This window comes from Taeniopygia guttata, chromosome 4 (genome assembly GCF_048771995.1).
Source record: "Taeniopygia guttata chromosome 4, bTaeGut7.mat, whole genome shotgun sequence".
Taxonomy (NCBI): domain Eukaryota; kingdom Metazoa; phylum Chordata; class Aves; order Passeriformes; family Estrildidae; genus Taeniopygia; species Taeniopygia guttata.
In genome coordinates, this window is record NC_133028.1 from 22,736,366 (window position 1) to 22,759,872 (window position 23,507).

Consider the following 23,507-nt stretch of genomic DNA (forward strand, 5'->3'; position numbering starts at 1 on the left):
TTTCTTCTAACTTTGTACAGAACTCACTTACATTGTTCATAATTAGAATCCTCCAGCTACAACAAAGAGAACTGGCTGACCAGTGCCATTGCTTGTCAGTATCTTCTAGCAAAATACCAAAAAGATTCAACAATGCTGAATGGGGGTGAAAATTCTGAACCGTGCCAGTTTAAATTTGCATCTGACAAGCCTGAGGAACAAGGGCAGCAAACATGCATACTCCTTTCTTCCTCCCAACTTCTGAACTTGGCTCTGGGGGGGGTTCCTTTGTCATGACTTTAGCATGTGTTCAGAGGCCTCAAGGTTCATAATCAACAAAACTGTGGGATATGGTACAACTATCATGTTGAGGATAAAAAGAAAATCCTTCTTGGAAAAGAACATAGAAGATTTTGAAATTGTGCCTCTAGCTGGGAAGCATGAGCTAGGATGGCTAGGCCTGGTGTAAATGCTCCACAGAAAGTACAACTATTCTCCACAGAAGCCTCAATTTTCTGCACCTATGTGTCAGCAGCACCTTTCCAAAATACTGTTAAGAAACCTCTTGAACAAGAGCCTGATCCTAGAGAGAATCTTCTTCACACATAACTGCCTTGAACAGTTAATGTACTCAGTAACTTAAAATTACATTAATTTAGGCCCTAAAAAAGAAAATGTGATAAAAACAAATATATGAACATCAATAAGGGGAAGTACATCAAATGAAGTTGATGTATACTGTAATCTTAACAAGGATTTAACCAAATTAGAGTTGTAATCAAATTCACCTAATTCCTCACAGTTCATAATTGTTAATGTTATTTTTAAATACATATACTTAGGGAAAAAAAAAAGAAGCACTTTGTAGCTTATTTTTCAATAGACATTGAACTAAGTTCAATACAAAAACAAAAAAACATTTTACAGTTAGAGCAATGTACATAACTTGAAGTTGCTCAACCTATCAATGACATGGCAAGAAACAGCACTCAAAACTCAAAATCACTGGATTCTCAAATTCAGAAGCTTTTAGAGAGTACTTTTAAAAATTTAGACATAATTATCCTGTCATATGAGTATGTTCAACGTATTATGTGTGGAACTACCTTGATCACAAAGATTTTGCTGGGTAGCTTCTTTGGTTTTATGCAGACTGAAAAAAAGGCATATAAAAGAAACATTTCAACAGAAACAGTGTCAATGCTGTCAAAATGCAGCTCTGGGAAATAAACAGAAAGCTATAATTTGTATTGACTCTTCAAAAGCTCATCAGAAAGTTGGATACACAGATTCTAACTGTACATGCTACTGAATAAGCAGAATCAAAAGCACCAGTAACTGCAAATCTGCAAGAGCTGAAGTAATGTCTGAATAACCACCCTTCCAAATATCCTCACGTTATCCTTACCAGATTAATCAGTCTTCTCATTGCATGCTCATGTGAGCAAATGCATTCACAGGGATCAAATCCACCTTCTGCCATGGCTCTCTGGATAAACCTGAACTTGTTTGGGAACACCTACGAAGAATAAGAATAAAAGGACAATGAACTCTTTTTCAACTGACCTTATTTTCCAGAGACTCACACATCAAGTTTCAGTTCATTTAGTGCCAGGGTGAAAAAGCAAAACAAAGCAGGGTAATCCTATTATTCCTTTGGCAGTATGAATGAAGAAGTCTGGTATGTACAGTTACGTTTTGATGTTGCTGAAAACAGTCTCACACAAATTTTTTTGCAAGACTGTGTGTGTCTCCCCTGGGTTTTCTCACATACCAAAATGAAATACATCCTAACAAACATGAAGCACAAAGATTAAATACTTGTCTCTCATCTGCGCAGTGGGACTCTAAGTGTACATATACAAATTGAAAGGTCAGGGGAACTTGTACTCCTAAATCCTAATAAACTGCTGGCATTCTCCCTCCAGATCAATGTACAGGAAAATAATTTAAAACTCAGTAAGTTTTTTGCTAAAGGAAACAATCATCTTTGTTGTATAATGAAAGCAAGCAGCAGGGGTACAAAAGTGAATGTACTTGGAAACACTTAAAAACAGAGCTATGCACACTAATTTCAGATCAAAGGAGTAGATTAATCACTTAACAATACAGAATGTTCAAAGAAGCTGTAATGCACATGGTAAGAAATCAATTCTAGGTTATTCATCTGCTAAAACCACTTATACCAGACATGTCAGGCTGTTCAAATGTATGTTTCCTATTTATAAAAAACTTTTCAGTGATTTAATTGAGGGTCAAACTGTGCAGCAGACTGCAAGGCATTTCTACCCTTGTGGTCAAATCTGGGATTGATTTCTCTCAAATGAGGACTCTCAGGATGTATTAGGTAGTTCTGCAAAACCGTACTTAAGAAATATTTTTCACTTGCCATCCATAAAGCTGTATTCGGAATGTGTAAGTGTTGCATGCACTCAGGCTCTGATGTGAAACAACTGGCAAGCAGAGAGCAGCACAGAGCAGGTCAACCTCTCAATTCCTAAAACAAGTACTTTATGAAGGTACCAGACATTTGATAAGGGTGTGCTGAATCAACAGATATGTTCTGCAGTCACTGCCTATAAACATTAAAATGCTGAAATACACACTTAGAGTGTTGATCACACATGAGCATTTTAATATTTCAGTGTCACTAGAAGAAAGAGGAATAACCTATATGTCTGTAAGACATCTTCATTCAACAGAAGAGTATAACACTGCTACAGTTCTATCCTCTTGTGGGGAGAAAAAAGCAAATGCATTTCAGAAGTCCTTCCTTTGTTAATGCCAACTATTCCTCTGAATAAAACTTTACCACAGTGAAGAGGACAGAGAGTAAAAGACACTGAGAGATATCTGTCTTAATTATAAAGTTTGAATGTCAATACCCTTAACCTGTTAGGGTCTCCACTTTTTAAAAAGAAAACTGAAAAAGGAAAACAAAAATTGAAGTGATGGAGGAAATTCTTTTTGCCTAGATACTAAGAAAGCATGATCTGGCTATGTAGTAAGAAGATGACTGAGCGATGACTTGACTATGTAGCATACAAGTACCTTTGAAAATAAACCCAGGCCCAAGTATTGTATTTTTCACTGAAGAGGTAATCAAGAACCAGTAGTTGGAAGTTGTAATGAACCAGATTGAAAAGAAAAGCAAGGCATACATTTTTACCATCACAGTAACGGATGGCTGAAACAAACTGCCCAAGAAGCTGTGGATTTCCTACCACTCACTGCATTCAGATATGCTTCAATAAAATACAGGTTACTGAGTATAGTACAGAAGCACCCACATTCAGATATAATGTCCTCCAACACAGAGGAGATCAGAGATGATGATCTAATAATTCTTTTTAAGAATTATTGTAAGGCTACTACTCTAACTTTCATGAAGTTATTTCAGAACCACATGATAGCAATAGAAGAAATTTTCAAACTACACAGTGTCCCTGAATAATATCCCCCACCAAGCAGAGGAGCCTTTCTAAATCTATCTTAGGATAAGGAACAGAAAAAAAGCGCTGATTACTAAACGGCGCAAAATAGCTTCTCTGGATATAATGCTGACATCCACAAGAAGGTATTTGAACAAGTGAAATTGCAAAAAAGTATTTAATTGTAACTTGAAATAATTTAGAGGTCATAACAATGACCTCTAATTGCTAATTGTTAGCAATTAACAGACAAGTGTTTATATTATAGAGGACCAAAGAAACCAAACACTAAGTAAGAGTCACCACTGATAAACCAGGCTAACATTCTCTACAGAGCATAGAAGTGAAAAAAATTAGACAATATACAGAAAAAGTTAATCTGTCACACAACATTATAAATCTAAGTGGAGGGGAACTAAAAAGAATTTTACCCCAAGGCACCTGTACATGACAAATTACCTCAATGAGCTAAAAACAGCACAAGACATATCACCAAGTAAAGTGCCATCCAAACTTTGAACAAAAGATCTCTTAAAGTTTCCACACCTTCACATGATGCTGAAAAAAATCATCCTTTTTACCCTCCAAGCCTCTTACAAACTCCTTCATTGGCAAAGAACCAAATAGTGTATTTTGGGAACAGCACCAGGTTTTCCCCTAAAAAAAGATGCTAAAATTGGGTTATTTTAATATGCTTAAAATCCAGGTAAAGAATTCCCCTTTATGCAACTATTTTTTGATGGAACTGAAAGAAACAGAGATTTGATACGTCTGCCCAATTATAAAGAAGAGAGAAACATTCTATACTATGATTTTCACTTGCAAAATGACACTGTCTTTATTTCTCTTTAAAATATTATTGAATTAACTGTTATTTGTAACACACCTCAAATGCATAAAGTACCAAGCTCTGTTATCAGATCTTAAGCTTTATCAGCCTTTTGTGACCCTGCCTAAGAGACTAATATTTTTCTATACCACAAAGCAGGATTTCTTGGCTCCTTAGGCAGCCTGTTTGTATCAAAATCCTGTTCCAGAATTGCAGCGTGCTTCCTGCCTGCCTCCCGGTACTTGCAATTGTCTGATCTCACGTCAGCAGCTAACTTGCACTGCTCAGCTCTGACCTCTTTGTTGTGAGTCACACAAACTCTCCACCTTTTGCAAATACAGTCATTCCACACACAATCTATCACAGAAAATGGGAGTATGTGCTCTATTCTTTTCCTCCTGACTTGGAGAAACAAATAAAATGCTTGTAGCTTTCCTTTACTTATTTTTTCCAGTATGTTTTTCTGTTTATCATCACCTTGTTTTCCTTGGAGTTGACAGAGGTGGTTTATATCTGGTAGGACCACAGCAATTGGTAAGGCTATGATGTCAAATACCTGAAAGTCCTCTGACTGGCAATGTCTTTTATGCAACTCAAGATTACCATATTTTGGGTCGGCCATAATTCTGCTTGCACAGTATTTAAATTGCAGCGTTTACAAACAGGTGGAAGACATGGTCAGGAAATATGCCAAAGCTCTCTATGATAACAGCTGAAAAGATATCTATTATGGCCTCCAGACTAGCAAACTGATAGAGAGTACAATAAAGGACAGAATTAGTAAACAAGAACAAATATGATGTACCATCAGAGAGTCAATATGACCATTCCATTGTAAAGAGGCCCACAGAGGTAATCATAAACAGAACTTCTCAAATTAAAATACTGTGGTTGGAGTTTGAATTACTATAATTCAGGAGTAAAGTGGAGGATGGTCTCTGATGATTTAAGTCAGAAATAAAAGCCTCTCGCTACTTTTTTACTTAAGTACCTATTTGAAATTGTACCCAGTGAAGCCATATGGAAAATATTTCTAGTCTCTCATGATTTAAAAGACAGCATTCTCAGTTATAGTAACTATTGTAAATTGTTTATTTTATTATCTTCCCCACTCCCAGCCCTACAGCAGTGTGTTATATTTTATACATCCTACTATCAATTCCACAATCTATATGGCTACAATCTGGCTGGGGTGGGGGTGTTGTCCCTAGAGACTGTTCTGTAAAATTATACTCTGCCTTACTCCACTGTAATAATTACAAAACGAGATTCTTTCTATCATGAAGGTAAACAAGAATTTTTGCTCATTTTCCATGTGCTAGATGCTCTCCAATGTGATTCTAACACAATGCTGATTACCAAGATAGTCAAAGTGTACACATCAGTCATCTCTACTCCTTAGTGTAAAAGACTGTAAAAGTATTTATCAATCCAGTATTTGAAGAAAGACTCACTTTATATGATACATAAATCAGAGTTACTACAGATATAGCACGGACTAAACCAGGCATCTTTAGCATCAAAACACTAAGCTAATCAACTCTTTTTGTTCCTGGATCCAGGCACTTCAAATGTAGACTATCACAAACATAATAAATACAATGGCTGAAGATTCCCCTACTAAGAACTATTTTCACTGTGTTGCTATTTTCCTGAAGACTAAAGGTAAGAAATTATTGGAAGCAAAAATATCTCATAGCACAGCAGGCAAGTAACAGAATCTTGCCACATTACTTCAAAGAGAAACAAAATCCCATTTAGATCCTTGCTACTGTTTTTCAGCCAACTGCAATAACTTGGAACACAATTGTCAAATACCTCTAAGAGTATTGGGAGTAGTGTGGCAGAACAAATGAAAATATGTATCAACCTAAAATAAAATTAGATGAAAAAAGCAAATTATTTGCTCTGCCTCCTGCAGGCATTCTGAAAAATTATAAAGGGCTAAAATGGCAAAAGCCATACACAGTGCATGAATGATTCACTGCCCCAAAGATAAAATGTTCATTTTTATCTAACTGTCAGAGGCAGAAACCCTCTCACTTGTACTCATCCATTATCTACTAAAGTATACGGGTTTCCTTAAAAATTATGTGTTCCCTTGCCTTTTCACCTGCATCTAAGCCATGCTAGTATCCTTGTCTTCTCACAATACCTGACTCTTTTTGTAATCCTTCTATTCACAGCATTCTCCATGTTTGGTTCTTTTGTACCTTTCCCATCTCCAAATGACCTCCAAATATTTTCTTATAGACTGTAAAACATCCTGTACATTGGCCTTACATAGCTTAACATAACACCCTTGCAACCCTGCACATCAAGTCCTGTCCCCGAGAAACTACCAGGCACTTGGACTGTGTGACCATAGTACCCATTAACTCAGGGAGTGAAAATTTGCTTCAAGCAGAAGAGACTGGTGTGATAAGCTTCTCCTAAAATTCCTGATCACTTCTTTGATAGGAATCTCCTCTCCTTGGCCATTCAGTCCCCCTAGGTACTGTGAGCACCCAAGGGGTAACTGGGACCTCATCTGACTCGTTACTGGGCATTTCAAAATGCCTCTGGGTACTGTTGGTTACTCCAAAATCCATGTCTAATCGTGCCTCTTCTAGGGAGTGGACCCACTGAACCCTGCCTAGTCATACAGAGTCCAATTCAACATCTGTTAGTTCTACAGTAAAATAACAGATAAAGGTATATGCAGTAGGGTAACACTGTTTACTAGTGACCAACAAACCAAGTGAAGCCAAAATATTCCAAAACACTGAATCCCAAGCAAACTTAGAATTTTCTGTATTTGTAATATAATGCATTTTCCTGTTGATTTCCATCTTTTGTAGTATTTGTACTTCATGTACATCCCACCCTCCCACAGAATCCTGAGTATTTTGCTACTCTTCTGATTAAATACCTACATCCAAATCACTAGCCTATTATTTAATTTCCCATTATTTCAGTTGTACAGCTAAAATTCCTGAGTAAGACAGATCAGGGAATTTTATCCACTGATTCCTGCATCTGGATTGCAGCATAGAGGGGGGAAAATAATATGCATGGATTTTGGGGTTTTCTCTTTAAAAAGCCAAACAGATGTATATGTACATAGGACTGGCTGATTTTACCAGCACATAGCTTTGTAAAATTTCTAGTTCAATTGCTACTACCAGAATGCAACACATTTCCTATCATCAGAGCTGTGTAATGGAAGAACAAGGAAAAAATTGTTTGCGGAGCCATTAAAAAAGCAAAGGAAGGCAAACTAAACAAAACTACAGGACAGTGTAAGGAACAAAAGCATTAGTAGTTGAATAGGGAAGAAACTTCACAAAATGAACTATGAGAACAGGGAGAAAATTAAAGAGAAAAATAAGAACTACTTTGAAATAAATAAATGCTATTCTGTTTGAAGTTAACAGGGGCATGATTCTAAGGCAACAGAACCCACACTAGAGACAAAGACACCACACTAAATCAAAATCAATCCAGAAGCCAAAAGCCTGGCATAAGTAACCGATGGAGGTGGTCTTCATTTTTTATAAAAAAGTTTTAAACTGTTAGGGTTATAAAACTAGCAAAAAATAAGCTTGAAGTTTTCTAGGAAAGCTTGCTTTACAAAGCAACTTCCTCTGTTCAAACAAGGCTAAAAATAACTTCCGCAAAGAAGAATCTTGTATACAAATTGATACTAATTAAAACATTCCAAGGATCTCTTCTCCTCTATTACTGTAATTTAGATAGTTCAAGTAAATATTCCCTCATAGAACTAAAGTCTGAAACATGGCAACATTATATTTGGCTTTTTTATAATGTTGATTTTTAATCCCTTTTATTAATAACCCAAGAGAAGCTCTTTCTCATAATCTCTTTCACACTTACAGCTGTACCCTACTTTTACTGGAACAAATACTATGAGTCTCATCAGATATAGTGCATCAGGATCTAGTAGTTCTGCATGACTACAGATCTCTAGAGAACTACTGATGATCTTTTTCTACCATGCATCCTCCTTGGCATAAAACTGAATTTTCAGGACAAAAAAAAAAAAAAAAACCCAAACAAAAAACCCCCCAAAAAACCCAAAAAAAACCCAACAACAAAAAAAACCCTAGTTAACTGGGCAGCAAAATCAAACAAGCAGGATATGAATGTGGGTCCTGCCAGGAGGAGTGCTGCCACAGTAAAGCATGGCTCCAATTACAGCTTTCTTCAACTAATTGTCCCATTTAGGTTTTCTAGGGAAAAGAGCTGCAATGATTTCAATGGCTGATTCCAAAATGGGCTCCAAGGCATAGCAACACTTTCATGGTATAAAGCAACGGTCTCTACTCTCCTTCTAATTCCAGGGGGTGGGGGGAGAGCAGCTGGGTTTGTACTTGAAAGCATCAGCATGTCTCCCTGGACTTCCAGCTGTAGCCTAATGAGCTGACAAGTATTTTTTTGCACTCCAAATTTTCTCAGGATAATTAACAAGATCTAAGATGAACTAACCCTTCAATGCAGACTGAGCTAATCCAGTTCCCTTCCTCATGGAAAAGTCAGTGATTACCCATACACAAAGATGCAGGCAACTGGTGGAGTTCTTGCTGGATTCAACCAAATCGACTGACACTGGTCAAGTAGGAGCTAGAGACCCCAGTAGAAGCTTCACAAGAGAAATGCTCACCCAGCCACATCTCGCTCAAGGCATACTAGTTGGGTAACTTCGCTACTGTCCCACAAATCACATCATAAGTAAGCAATTAATTCATTTTCCAGTGTCATTCATCTGACGTTTCTTCAAGATGTAAACATAATACAAAACAACTCCTTAAAACTAGGACAAAGCCAAAGAAACTAAGAAATGCTGAGGCTGCCACTGAAGGATACTACAGTCACATCTGAAATCAGGGAAGGAGCTTTTGAGCAGGGACAGACTTGAAGCTGCAAAATAAGTGGCAAAAGTCTCTCTGAAGTATTTTCCTTGTGGTCTTACAGGACTACTAGAGCACTGATATATCCCTTGTCTTCACACCACGACTCTACTACTGTCTGACCACCACCATATTCTGAGCATTGCAGGGCTGCTAACATTTCCACCCTGAAGGGGACATTTGGAGTTGCTCTGTCTGGAGAAGAATATTCTTCTGAGCCCATCTGTCGACAACAGTGCTAGCACCTAGAGCAGTGAAGCAGGAATCAGAGCATAAAAACTTCAACTACTTATAATTATGGTCAAAGCCCTTTCACAGCCAAGCATCATGACCCTTCTCAAACTGAAACGTGAAAAAATTCACACCCCTTCAGAGTGGCAGGATCTAATAAGAACCTGGCAGGAAATTTACTATTTTTGGGCTGGGCTAACCAAGGTTACAGGTATGCTGAGGTGCATCAGTTCAACACAGAATGGCATATTTGGGAACTAGAGAAGATTATACAGATGCTTCTTTCAGCAAAGTTAAGTCTTGTCAGTGTCAAGTACAACTCTTAGAGGACAAGAACCCACACACAAACTCCTCACTGTACTGTTTGCCTCCTTCTCTTTCATGGTCAGTATGTCAGGACAAAGATTTCAGGCTTTAAAGGCAATAAGGCTGATGTCAGTGACCAAAACGGAACTCCCTAAGGGAACTAAATAAGATCTACCAAGATTTTAAAAAGCTATTTACTTATTCCCATGCAGGTGGCTCAACATTTCCTCTGGGCAACACTTGAAAAGGAGCTAATTATGCACATACATTCACGGACCAAAAAAGCAGTCCAGCTGTTATCCATTTACTGATATTTGATACAGAATGTCATTATGAAACTCCAGCTGTCAGCTTTGGTCATCCTTTTGTTAAAATGATGACATTTTTCTGAAAGAAAGCTCTCAGAATATGAAAACCAATTAAGAGAAGATGCCAGTGACACAGAACATTGTCCAAGAATAATACCCTCTTTCTGCTAAGTAAATGCTTCAGCTTCTTCTAGTGTAGGAGACTGACAGTGGTTTAGGACAACAAAATTATTCCTATTGCACTGAGTAACTAACGGCTATTAATAATTTTATTTCACATATGTTAATGCAAAAAGGTGAGCTATCCTCTGTAAAATTTCTAACACATTATATTTCAACCAGTTTACAGAGTAAACTGGGGGCCCTCTCTGCTGGTCTTCATTAAGTCAAGAACTCTCACTGACTTTCATGGTCCTTCCACCCCAATATTAAGTAGAAAACCTGGGCATATTAGCTCACTCTCCTGCTTTTGGTTAGTTTCTCCAGCATTGCAGACTGCCTCACTGCTTGCTGACATTCCTCTTCCCATTCCCAAACAACTGCCAGTATCCCAAATTCAGCACTCCTGCAGCTGTATCAGTGATGCACTGCTGCGGGAAGCAACACACACTAATCCTGAAACCCCTGCTGGAAGCAGTTCTGCACCAGCCCTGCGAGGACACCCATGCTGTGCCACACCAACCAGGGCCAAAGGCTTGTGCTGCTTTGGCAGGCCAGGCTCTGAGCAAGCTGCACAGGGGAGAGGAGCAGACCTTCCAGGGGGTAGACCTGCTTTTGCACGGAAGCAAGAATAAAGAATAGCCTTACAGATGGAAAATTGCAGAGGTGGGGATCTCATACTAGCCCCCACATAGAAGCAGAACAGGGAACCAGACTTTGCTGTTTATTACCCCACCTGAGGGATGTTTTGGGTTTTCATAGTACCAAACTAATAATTTACTTTTAAAAGTATTAAAAAAGTATGCTCCCATAAGAAACTATATAACCTATTGTGGTGGTTTTGGCCACTGAAATACAACTTTGCTCAGACTGTAAAAGAAAAAGGTTATACTGAGACATGCCAGAGAGTGGCCCTGAGCTAACTGATCAACCAGGCAGTTACTGCAGCTCAGGTGGCCTGCAGTAATTCATTATTTCAAATTATTCTTAAGTGTTAATCATTGAGAAATTTTCAGATATTTTGTCTCTTTGCAAAATTAAACATGAAAATAAGTCTCTCATTCATCTCCTTTACAAAAAACATAAAGTTTCAAAATAAATAAAATGAAACTTTCCAGCAAATGTAGCCCTAAACCATGAGCTATGAAGCTTTTTTATACTAGTATATTAAGAGTGCAATTGTTTGCATTAAAAAATACCTTACTAAATCCTTAAAATATAAGAATACACCATTCCTTAGCGTTATTCTGATCACACACAAGCACAAAATTATGCTGAAATTCTTTGGAATACTTTCATTATTTTTTTCTCCAGGGATGACATATGTTTCTAATAACTTGCCACAGAGCAAACAGATTTAACAGGGTAGCAGCATGCTGAGAAAGATAGCAGGATTTTCAATTTTCAGATGAAAGAAGCTCTATTCCCTGGCAGCCCTATTCCTAACCCCTTTAGGCCAGATCAAATTTTATCTGAAACTAGCTGGTGCCTGTCTTCAACTTCAATGGAAGTTGAATCAGTTTTTTTGGGTTTTTTTTTTTTTTTAACATACCTGCAGTAAACAATTTGAAGCTTATCAATTAGAATTTTTTAAATCAGTACTTATACCAGAGGGAATCCATAGCAATTAACAGGATTTCTGGACTTGGTTATTTGCATATATTTAGCTGATAGATGACCCAGTTTTTACCAGAGAATATCATCCATCTAATTCAGCAGACTCACAGACTAGTTTAGATTATCAAAAGGAAAGTGTTATGTAAATTATACAACTCTCCCCTGCACCTACCAGCAACAGATTTTTAAATCCATTATATTAATTTGAACAACAAAAATCTATGGTTCTGTTTCACAAGATCAGGATTAGTTTGCAACACACATCTTACCTTTTGTTCCACTGTTTTCATACAGAAAATAACGTATCTTTCATCTTTAGACACTTTTGTTCTACATATTAATTTGAAGCCAAACCATCTGACAACGTCCATGGCTCAAAAATGTCTCTTTCATATAAGAAATGTAATAATGTAGTAATATTTCTGCATTTCACAGAGCTCTCTGATAAAATGTTTACCTAGTATTTTCAAGTAGGGGTTCTTAATTACAGGTCACATCTGATCAGTCTTATCTAGATACCAGGGTGAGGAACCCATAACAACACTGTAATCACTTGTACTGGAATCTTATTAAACTAAGGTTGCTCACACCAGGAAGCTTTCTTTCACACTTGATTTAGTTCAGCTGCTTGAAGAGCTAACCCAAACTTCTCTTCATACCTTCATGTAATTTCATTCAGAGAGCTGGTTTTTCCCTAAATAACTTTTTAATGTGTGAAAAAAATAAATTATTTTACCAAGTTGTCTAAAAATATTTCCCTGCTAAAACGAATGTTTTTATGATTAACTAATGGGAAATATATGAACATACGCATATGAACATATGAACAAAAAAAGACCAAAGCTCTAATACTTGAAGTCTGTATTTGACAAAGATTCAAGAAATAAATGAGCATTGCAGCTGCTTATATAATGTAAATGGTTGCTGCTACATTTTTGTCCAGCTTTTCTGGGTTTTTTTCTGATAAAAATATTTTCTTTCTGAGGAGCACTCAGTGGTTTGGATCTGACATTTGTTTAGAAGCTTTATAAAGTAAGAATGAAGCTATATTTAGCTACAGAAAGCCATGCTTTTTAATGCATGCAAAGCTACAGAAGAATCAGAACTAATCTTAATGAGGAAAACTTTTATCAAGTGTAATTCTATCCGTTCCCACCCAAATGGGACTAATTTGTTCAATTATCTATAAAAATACCAGTTAGACACTTAAACAAAAGCTTCTGAAGCTTATCTGTTCAATTAGCAACAATGCAAATCCACAATCACTCAATTATGCCAAGGGCTGCTCCCCTAAGCATCTTCAAATCTTTCATGAAAAGCCCTATCAATCATAACTAAGGGACCTTTTTTGTGCCCCAGCCTCAGCTAGTAGTGTGGAATAGGTGGTGGGAATAGGGAAGAGGATAGGACCGTATTTCTTCTCTTACTGCCAGCAGAACCACTGCTCTGTCAGCAGAAGTAAGACTAACACAGCTAAAACACTCTGATCCTTCTCCTGTCCCTGACTGTATTCCTTCATAATGAGGAGCTAAGGAGTCTTACTTGAAATGAGGCTCATTGGGAACTAGGGATGCTACCTGTTGATGAGTCAAGGCATACAAGCTGAAGGAGCTCTTCTGGAAAAATAATTCCTTTTTTTTTTACCTGAACAAGGACTGCAAGATTCAGCTCTGTGACAGAGCCTTCCACTGTACATGCAGAGGGTTTGGGAGTACTTGGATTTTCCAAGAAGTATTAGCATTTTGCAGAATCAGGTGCCTCATTAACAACTAGATGGATCTGTACGCATTCGTAAATTGAATCTCTAACCCAGAAAGACAGAAAGCATGTTTAACATCAAGTGTAATATCAGGGATGCAAATGCAAATATGCAGAGTGTGTAATAGCATGTATGCAAAGTAGGCTCACAGGCTCTCTGAGCTGTGCCCCAAGCAGAAAATGGCCAGATGACAACAAGCTTTATACGCATAAATGCCCCTGCCAAAACATTTTCATATTTGTCGTCATGAGGAATCTGATAAAGGTCCAAAACATAGAGTAAGAATTTGATACTTGGTATTGTCAGGGCACTGTGACATTTGTCATTCATAGCATTTATAAGAAGATAAGATCTTGCTACTTTTATTGTACTGGCCCTGTGAAGTTTCATGATGTTTTTAGGTCAAATTCTGGTATGACAAACTTCAGCAGAGACAAAACTTGGTCTTTAAGAATGTATGTCAAGTACCCATAATATCTAGGAGGGAAAATTCTAAATGTACAAACGCAGGTTTATTACACATCTGTTATGCAAATAACATTCACACACCACTTATTCTGAAGTTTAAATATATGAAAGTAGGAAATGAGAAGTTAATAACAAAACCAGAAGTCAGTTAGAAACTAACTTTCTCCAAAACTAAATACCAACTTTTTGAAAGCAGGTAGAATAGTTTAAAAATTATTGAAACATAATGAATTGCTTTAAATGTAAAATACTTCTTTAATAACAATTGTATTATTCTCATTTTTGCTTTAGAATAAAAGAACATGGACTGCAGAATATTGCTCATGTAACTGGGGCATGCAGTTTGGAACTTAATGGACTTGATCGTGGTTTATGTAAGGTGTTGCAAAACCATCACAATGTGCACAATATAAAGAATTTAATTGAATCTCGTCTATTATATTTATTACTATAGTCAGCAAAATAATATCCAACTAGGCTAAAAAAAAGATGCATCCAGAGCTACAAAACCGCTTCTACCATCATCTTGGTTCTACAGCAGACGGGGGCTTATGGTCTGGAGTAGGTCAGGGACGTCCCTGCTGGTCTGAGAAGCACGTGCAAAAACACAGCGTGGAATTACCAAAAACACAAAAAACTTTGCCATTACCTAGCTCCTTATTCAAAACCATCTTAAATGACTTAAAATACAGAATTCTGTACCATTCAAGAGTTAGGCAAACATTTTAAATCTTGTCTTTTACAAAGGGCAAAAAGAACCGAAGATGTGGCAGGGGAAAGAACAGTGGTTAGAAGTGAACCAACTAATGACTGCTAACATTACAATTAATTTCATTTTGCAAACTGCTTCTACCCTTTCAAGCCTCAGTGTCAGCAACAGGGTCACTTTTAAAAATCAAAGACTGATTTCTTTCACCTCATTGAGTCACAGGAATTGGAAGAAATTATCAAGGATATAGGAAGAAATAAAAAAGTAAAACTGATCTCCCATACTTCTGTTTTTTTTGAACTTATGTCTGCTTTTGGAATGTAAAATAAATGAGTAAAGGTGGATAGCACACTAATAGCTAAGCATTTAAAGACTTCTAATACATAACCCATTAACACTCACTAAAGATACACACCTTCCCCAGTAGGCACACTAATAACATTAAGTAAAATGCTATTAAGACCCAAATGTTAGATGTCCTTGCCTCTAAAAAATGGAGTTGGTTTTCAAGATTATTTATCTGCATAGATCTGGATGTTCAGACAGTATTAAAACACAAACAGTCTACAATCTAAAAAGTAAAACTGAAGACACTTGACTAGGCAGACAGGTGTTTGTCAGGAAACCAAAGTTTTTGATGTAGGTCTTGCACCACATTCACGCTGGTTAGCCAAGGCCTCAGAACTGCCATGGAAGGCAGCAGTCGAGCTGCAGGGCAGGACAGCTGGGGAGCCCAGCACAGTGTCAGCAGCAGAGAAATAACCATATCTTGCAATCTCCAAGGCCAATAAACCCCTTCTTCACGTATTCCCTAGGAATCACATATTTGAGCATACATGAGGAGCTCCTGGCAGGAATCCTATATTTAATAAATTAACAGCAGTGTGATACCATCCTTTGCCTGAGATTATCTTTCATATGACATTGCTTCATCTCTTCCACTTCAGCTGCACCCTGTTCGTAAAGCAGGGAGCAGCCTGGGAGCACATATCCTGGTGTCTGCACTCCACTGCCAGCTTCTTTAAAGAGAGAATGTAAACCTCTTTGGCTCAAAGTATCAGACTGAGATCCTTCAAGGAAAAAAAAGAGAATCGACAGAAGAGTGCCACTTCGCATTAAAATCCCCAAAAACCAGAAAAACCACAATCAGACCAGCTGGTTTGGAAAAGAAGGAGAGCTGCCTGACACCGAGTGGAGAGGCTCCGGCTCCCCCGGTGTTTACCTTCCCTGGCACCGGGCGAAGCGCCCGGCGGCGGGGACGTTTCTGCACTTCAACTGGCTTGAAGTTACCCCGCAGCCCCCACCAGGACTCCGCCGACAATCCCCGGCCCGCGCCGCGCCCGGCGGACGGAGGGTCGGGGGTCGGGCGGGGATGTCCGCGCAAACCCTCGGCCACCGCCGGCCGCGCCCTCCCCGGCCCTGCCACGGCGGCCCCGCTCACCGTTCTCCGGCCGCCGTCGCGGAGGGCTGCGGGGCGGGGGCAGGGGCAGGGCGGCCGGGCGGGCAGGGGCGGCCCCGCGGCTCGGCCCCGCGGCTCGGGCCGGCTCACACGTCAGCCCGCGCCACGAGACCCGGATCTGCCGGCTCCCGGCGGCGGCGGGGCCGGGGCGGCGCCGCGCGGTCCCGCCCCCCGCTCCCGCCCCTCCGCCCGGCACGGGAGCCCGAGCCCCGCTGCGGGCGGGGGCAGCCGCGCCCCGGGCCGCGCTGTCCGGCAGGGCCGGGCTCGGGGGCCGCGGGAGCGCGGCGTGCCGGGCGGCCACAGTGCCGAGCAACGCGGCGGCCATAAAATAAAAGCTCCGGTAGGTCAGCGCGGAGAGGACGCAGGGACGGGACTGCTGTAGGGCCAGGTGCGCCTGGGGGTCCGCCACAGCCCCCGCGGCCAGGGCTCCGCGCCCCCATCACAAACATGGTCACTTCGGCCGCTTGGCCCCAGCCATCCCCACCGAAGTACGAGAGAATTTACAGGGTAGTTTCTCTTCTTGAAATTTAAAGCCTGTTCAGGAGCTCGTGACTCACGGGCTTTTAAGCAATTAAAGCATCCATCCTAATAGGTATTTAGATGCTGTGAATGAAGTTAGAAAGGAAAATCAGATTGTGGCTTCTCAGTCAGCCAAGGAGAGGGAGTGTCATACTCCCAATACAGAAAGATGGACCATATCCTGCCTTGCGCAATAATGCAGTGGGGATTATACAGGGAAGAAAATCTTGTCCTCCAGTATTTCCAAGTCTGTCTTAACTCCTCCAAGCCAGGAAACAAGGACAGTACTGCAACTAGAGTGAGAAAGGAGGGTTGGGTAGAAGTTGCAAGTGCTCTCAAGCTGGTACCTCTGACCAGTGCCATATAGTCTCATATGACCCACATATGGCTGTTCTCATCACTTTTTGTTGTTGTCATGGGGTTTTCAAGCCTCCGTTCATGGCTACAGCTTTTTTCGGAAAGTTTTTTCCTAGCTTTGGGTGTCTAGCCTATTTTACTTTGCCAAGTCTTGGATGCACTGCCAGTTGGCAGCCTTATATGTCCAACCATCGCTGGTGCACAGAGCCCTCTCTCTGAAAGATGCAGGTAGCCTAACTCTTCTCAGTTAGGGCTGGCCCTAACAGCCCTAATATGTTAGGGCTGGCCCTGGTCATATCCATTTCACTTCTGAGAGTCAGGAGGTAGGCTGACTTTGTGTAGCAATGCCACACAGTTTCGACTTGCTGTGGAGATTGCCTCTTCTTTCCTATGTTTTAGTCATTTCTCTTGTCTTAGCACCCAACTAAGCAGTGGCAATACTGAAAAGGGAGGCAAGGCACTGACACAAAGCTGGCCATCACAAAAAAAGCTAAACTATGCAGACCTTGTATCATCTTGTTTACCTCAATCCAGGGAACTAAGACTCTGGTAAGGCACTAGGGATGCTAAAGCTTATCTTTAATTCGGAAGTATGAAACTATGTCCCGTCAATGTTTCCTGGGAGAACAGATTTCCTTACAGCCTGTTCAGGAGTTTGGACTGCAACAGGAACCATGAACATTGGCAATATCAAGGTACACTTGGCTTGAAGTATACTTTGGCTGTTCTGGTCAAACACTAAGCTAACCAAGACAATGGTGTCAGAGGGTAGTCATAGGAAGAATGATCAACTGTTAGCTGCACCGTTCCTTCCAGCTCTCCCTCAGCCATTCTCCTAACCCTTCACCAGGAACAAGCCACTCTTGAAACAAGCCAAGGCAGCTTCTCAATACCATTAACCAGTCTTGCCTATCTGTCTCCCACATGTCGTACACAGGGCTAGCCATTGTTCTAGAAAATGGATCTGAGATCCTGAAATCCCCAAACCAGACTCAGCTTACCATTAGTCCTGATTCAAACAAGAGAGGAGAGTGATGCCAATTGCACAATAGCAGAGAGGAGGGTTCCTTCTGCCAAGCTGAGGCAGAAATGCCGAACACTTCTATTTTCTTGCCAAACAGCTCTTGGACAATGTCAAACAGCAGTTTCTAAAATGATAGCAGGCATATTTGGAGGAACCATTGAAACTGATAAGAGAATCTCAGTGATTCATTCTTGGAGAACTGAATTTGAACAATCCTGGAACTGGAAGGACAAGACTAAGTGAGCTGGACCAGCAGCATGCCTTGTCAGAAATAATATGAGCCTGCAAAGAGTCTATATAGGAGAGGCAGGAGTTGAGAGTGATGACAACTGAGTGATCTACAAGAAAGCAGTACGCAATGGTGGCACAGCTAGAGCTGGGATGTCTTCCTCACTTTGAATCAAATGCAGCCTCCTCAGACTTCAGTGCATTATATCTTTCTGGCTCATTTCTCACATTGCCCCATCCAGGTACTTGCATTATATCTGGTAATATCTTGGAATTGTGCCTTGAAGAGGTGTGCAAGCAGCACTACCTGACTGGCTAGCCAGCCCCATTGGGTGAAATAAATCCTACACCTCCCTACTTTCATGTTTTCAACCCAATTTGTATGCTGCAAAGCTCACCATATCTGAAAATAGTTTTACTTACCTGGTTTCAGTAAAAAGCTGAGGGTTTTTTCCAGTACCCTGCATTATTTGCACTGCCTTTTGACAGCAAAATAACAATTGTTTTCCTGATTATTTTTCTTTGTTCAACATATATGTTTCCATTCACATATTTGGAAATATGGGACGCTGATGAGCCTAATGAAGAATGGATTTGTGAAAGGGTTATCCTCATGTATGAAAACTTCAGAGGATGAACTGTCAGGGAAGAGGGGCAGGCAACAGGAACCACAGAAAGTAGAGACCAGGAGCAAGAGAAACAATGTATAAGCTTATTGCTTTCAAATCAGCAAGAACATACAGGTAAGCAGAAACTAGCTGGGTATTTTACATAAAACATTCTGCCAAAGCATCCCTCAGAATTTGGCCCTCCTGGTTTCCACGGGCAAATGAACAAGGCATAGCAGGCACTGATTCTATCTCAGCTTCCTACTCCCAGACTTCAGCCATCTGCTCCCCTTTACACTCACAAATTTAGTGCACAATTCAGCAGTAAAACAAGATCCTGATATGGAGGCTATTTTCAGACTCATTCTATGAAGTCTCCATTCTGGTAATCAAACTATGATGAAAACAGTGATGTAGACTACTTTAGGAACAAAGCCATGAGATGCATCCAAAATCAGGTAGTAAAAGGGATAGAATAGCGAATCTACTGATTTTGGCACACTAAAAGAATTGTGCTGCCTACTGCCAAGCTAAAGCTATGAAGACAACTCTGATTAAAGAGCAGAGGATGGTAATATTACTTCTACCAAAACCCTTTACAATTGAGGAGGGTGGAAGCTGAGCAAAAGTTATATACATTCTCTACATAAGTAGTGTGGGTTGGGCATTTTGTAAAGCAACAGGCAGGTGTCACATTACACATCACAGTGCTAGCTTTCAACTTTTCTACCTCAGTAGACAATGGTAGAGTAGGAGTCATGCTGGTGATCTAACCTGCCAAATAATGAATGAACTTGTTTACAGACACCCAAGAACATTACTCTTCCCATTCTCAAGTTCTTTTTCTGCTGATGTTATTTTCATCTTTGCTGCGTAAGTCATGTCAGTAGGCATTGTATTGCTGACATCCAGGTACTCTGTGGAGTGGAAATTGTTCATCTGCAATTCATGCAGTTTCATCAGATCTGAAAAATTACCTAGAAATGGGTCAAATCCTCCTAATGTAACTCCTTTTTTGTCTGTTCCCTCTTTCCTTGTATGCAGTTCATAGTAAGTAGATAATACTATTCTAAAAAGGAATCCACAGTAAACTCTGCTGCAAATTTTGATACCAAAGAGCCATTTGGAAGAGGTCTGCAAAATGGCCTGAAAATAGCACCTAGGGAGTAGAAAAGAAAAGATTATTAAATAACCTTGTAGTATCAAGGTAAGAGAGGCCTTTTGGCAGCAACACTGGGATTTTTGGAAAAGAAAATCTAATTTTGGAAAAGGAAGCCAAGTCCTTAAAAAGGTTGCCTACAAGCATTCCTAGAATTCATCTGGGCTGGCATCTCACAAAGCTCTGGAGAATTGAAAAGCACTTTGGGACACTAGGCAGCAAGCCTGTGAATTGGCTGGCACAAAGGCTATATTGTGTATTTAGGTTAATTTTACTGATATTTACTCATGTAATCACCACTGAACCAAATTTTTACTGTCAGATTTTCTGTCAATGTGCAGGTCTAAACTTAACAAACACTCAACCGCAATCACCAGAACTCACAGAAAAAATATGGCACAGTGGAAACAAGAAACTCCAGTGAAATCGTCAGAGGATCTATGGAGGATCGTTTGAGCTCCTGAAGCATCAACACACCAACACAGACTTTTGGGATCAATTAGCCACAATCTAGGGAAAATGACCACAAAGGATTGCTGCAATGGCAATGCTGCCAGACCACAGCTGTGCAGTGAAGCTTTCCAAACTATGAAATGGATGAAGAAAATCTGAAGTTGAGGGGATGACAAGGATTATTTTACACTTAACTAGAATAATGACTAGTTATTTAGAGTAACTATGAAATGCAAGCAGGCCAGTTGGGATGCTTACAAGGTTAGGCTTGCAAAAAGCAATTTAAAAATAGAGGATTAAGTCCTGAGTCACCAAATTGTTAATGATAACACTCACTGGTAAAGATATCCCATCTGAATTAGGCTGAAATGGTTCTATAGTATTAGAATAGTATGTTCTCAGTAACCACATAAGCTAATAGTCCACTAAATTTCATTGATAATTATCCAATCAGTATCGGGAGCATTATTTTGCAATTGCTTTGGGCAATCCCTTCTAAAAATGTGGTCTAAGTGAACCAACACTGCTATAACCTGAAAAATTTGTTTTTCCTCTGGAGCAGAAATCATAACAGCAGCTGCTCAACTGTGGTGGCTTTCTTGCAAAGAAAAGATGAGAAACAGAGTGAACTGCTTCATAAGCAAATGTAGTTCACATAAGCTATCTGCAGCCATAAAATTACCAGCAGCTAACGTTGCTATATTCATCTGAAAACTGCTGCCACTTGGGAAAAACACTCATGTCACCTGCTATGTTCAGAGCCATTTCAGCATTTAGTCTCAAAATGCCTCTGAACATGAGTCAGAGCCCTCAACTGTTGCAGTTCTCACAGACTTGAAATAAAAATGAATCCCTGTTCATTTCCAAGTGAATGCCTAATAGAAGAAGCCATATCTGATAGACAAACCACAAGCTAAAATGCAAGCAAGCAGATTTGATATTAGGTGCAGAAGTGAGAAGAGAAAATTAAAACAAAATCCTGAAGGATTTTTAAAAACACTTTACTACATATAACTAAGCAGCAGCAATGATTTAAAATTTTCTGGTCATGAACTGAAAATTACTCTGATCTGAAATGGATATATGCAGTTTGCAGTTAGTATTAAGCACTTGGTATATGATTGAAATTTAAGAGTACCATCCATTAAAAAGCCAAGGCATTATTTACTAATAAAAAAGATATGACAAGAAGAGAAGACATGTCCTGTGTCACTGAGGAGGTATATCAAAAGGTGTAACTCTGCCAGTCAGCACTTGAAGATCAGTATTCTATCACATAAAATGTGGCAGCATTTTATGGACTACAAATAACTAAATGGACTACAAAGAACTAAATCACATTACTGGAAAAAATCTGATCTGCTATCACTGTAAGTGATACTCTGGTTTCTGTAGCACATTCAACCATACTTTTTACTTTGCATATTAGAACACGAGTATTGACAAGTGTACAATAAATGACTGCTCTCTCAGCTAGGCAAGATTTCTATAGACATAATGCAAGGGTTTTAACTTATGCACATTTGCTTTTGAGCAAATTTTGTTTGACAATGTGGTATGATGCAGCTGGATGTTTGCTGTAGTATGTCAAACCTTTTGAAGAGGAGCTGTAAACCCTACAAGTGGTATAGTGTAAGAAAGAAAAATTGACTTTATAGAACTTGACAACACTGGTCAGGAAAAAAGAATTCTTCTGTAGTATACCCTCAGCAAGTTTGCTGACAACACCATGCTGAGTGGTGTGAACAAAGGATGTCATCCTGATGGACCTTGAGAGACTTGAGAGGTGGGTCTATGTGAACCTCATGAAGTTCAACAAGTCCAACTCAACATGGGTTAAGGCAATCCCAAGGACAAATACGGGCTGTGAGGAGAATGGATTGAGAGCAGCCCTGCTGAGGAGGACTTGGAAGTGCTGGTGGATGAGAGGCTGGACGTGATCCATGATGTGCACTTGGAGCCCAGAAAGCCAGTTGTATCCTGGGCTGCATCAAAAGTGCGGTCTGTAGGTCAAGGGACATGATTCATCCCCTCTACTGTGCTCTTGGGAGACCCCACCTGGAGTACTGTATCCAGCTTTGGGTCTCGCAACAGAAGGACATGAGTCCTCCTTGTAATGAGTCCACAGGAGAGCCACAAAGATGAGCAGAAGGATGGAGCATCTCTCCTATGAGGAACAGATGGGAGCTGAGGCTCTGGGAGACTTGATTGTGTCCTTTCAGTACCTAAAATGGTAAAAGAAGGCTGGAGATACTTTTAACAATGGGTTTATTAGGATGAAATCTTTTACTGTGAGGATGGTGAGGCACTGGAACAGGTTGCCCAGAGAAGGTGTGGCTGCCACATCCCTGGAAATGCTCAAGGCCAGGTTGAATAGGGCCCTGAGTAACCTGGTCTAGTGGAAGGTGTCATCCATGGCAGGGGGTTGGAAGTAGGTGATCTTTAAGGTACTTTTCAACCCAAACCATTATATAATTCAATTGAACTCACACTTCACAGTTCATAAATTTTGCGAAAACACCACACAGATTGATGGAAACCTTTTGAGTGTTTGAAAGTATGAATTTACATTTCTGGTGTTTAAACAGGTTCTTGTGGTTACCTTTTGTTAAGCTACTAAGGTAATCATTAAACATAGATGACACCTCTAAAACTGAAGATAATTACTGAAAAAATAAAGCATGGAAAGATTGGAAGCCAAAGCTATATTATAGCAATAGCCCAACTCCTTGTAGAGAAAATACTGAGGTAGCCAGTCCTCTCACAATGGTGCCCAGTGACAGGACAAGAGCTAAACATAAGAAAACACTTATTTTTTCTGATGCTAACTGAACATTGGTAGCAGTTGCCCGGAAGGGTTGTGGTGTCTCATAATTATAGAGATAGTCAAATGGACATGGTTTTGGCAAGGCAGCTTGCTCCGGCTGACCCTGCTTTGACAGGAAGGGTGGTCTAGATGATCTCAAGAGGTCCCCTTCCAACCTTGACCCTGCT

At 39.9% G+C, this 23,507-nt stretch overlaps 1 protein-coding gene across 2 annotated transcripts in view; it reads right to left on the bottom strand.

The window, feature by feature from the left end:
* Positions 1-23,507, bottom strand: part of SMIM14 (small integral membrane protein 14) — a 53,579-nt gene that overhangs the window by 22,106 nt on the left and 7,966 nt on the right. Inside the window, exons 1-2 of one of the 2 annotated variants that reach the window (XM_030270953.4) lie at positions 16,148-16,309; positions 1,388-1,498 (exon numbers count right to left, since the gene is read on the bottom strand). In XM_030270953.4, the coding sequence (XP_030126813.1) occupies positions 1,388-1,462 (75 nt within the window). In that variant the 5' untranslated portion in view covers positions 1,463-1,498; positions 16,148-16,309. Of the gene's footprint in view, positions 1-1,387; positions 1,499-16,147; positions 16,310-23,507 lie in introns of those variants that run through there. The other variant, XM_012573671.5, reaches the window with a different exon arrangement.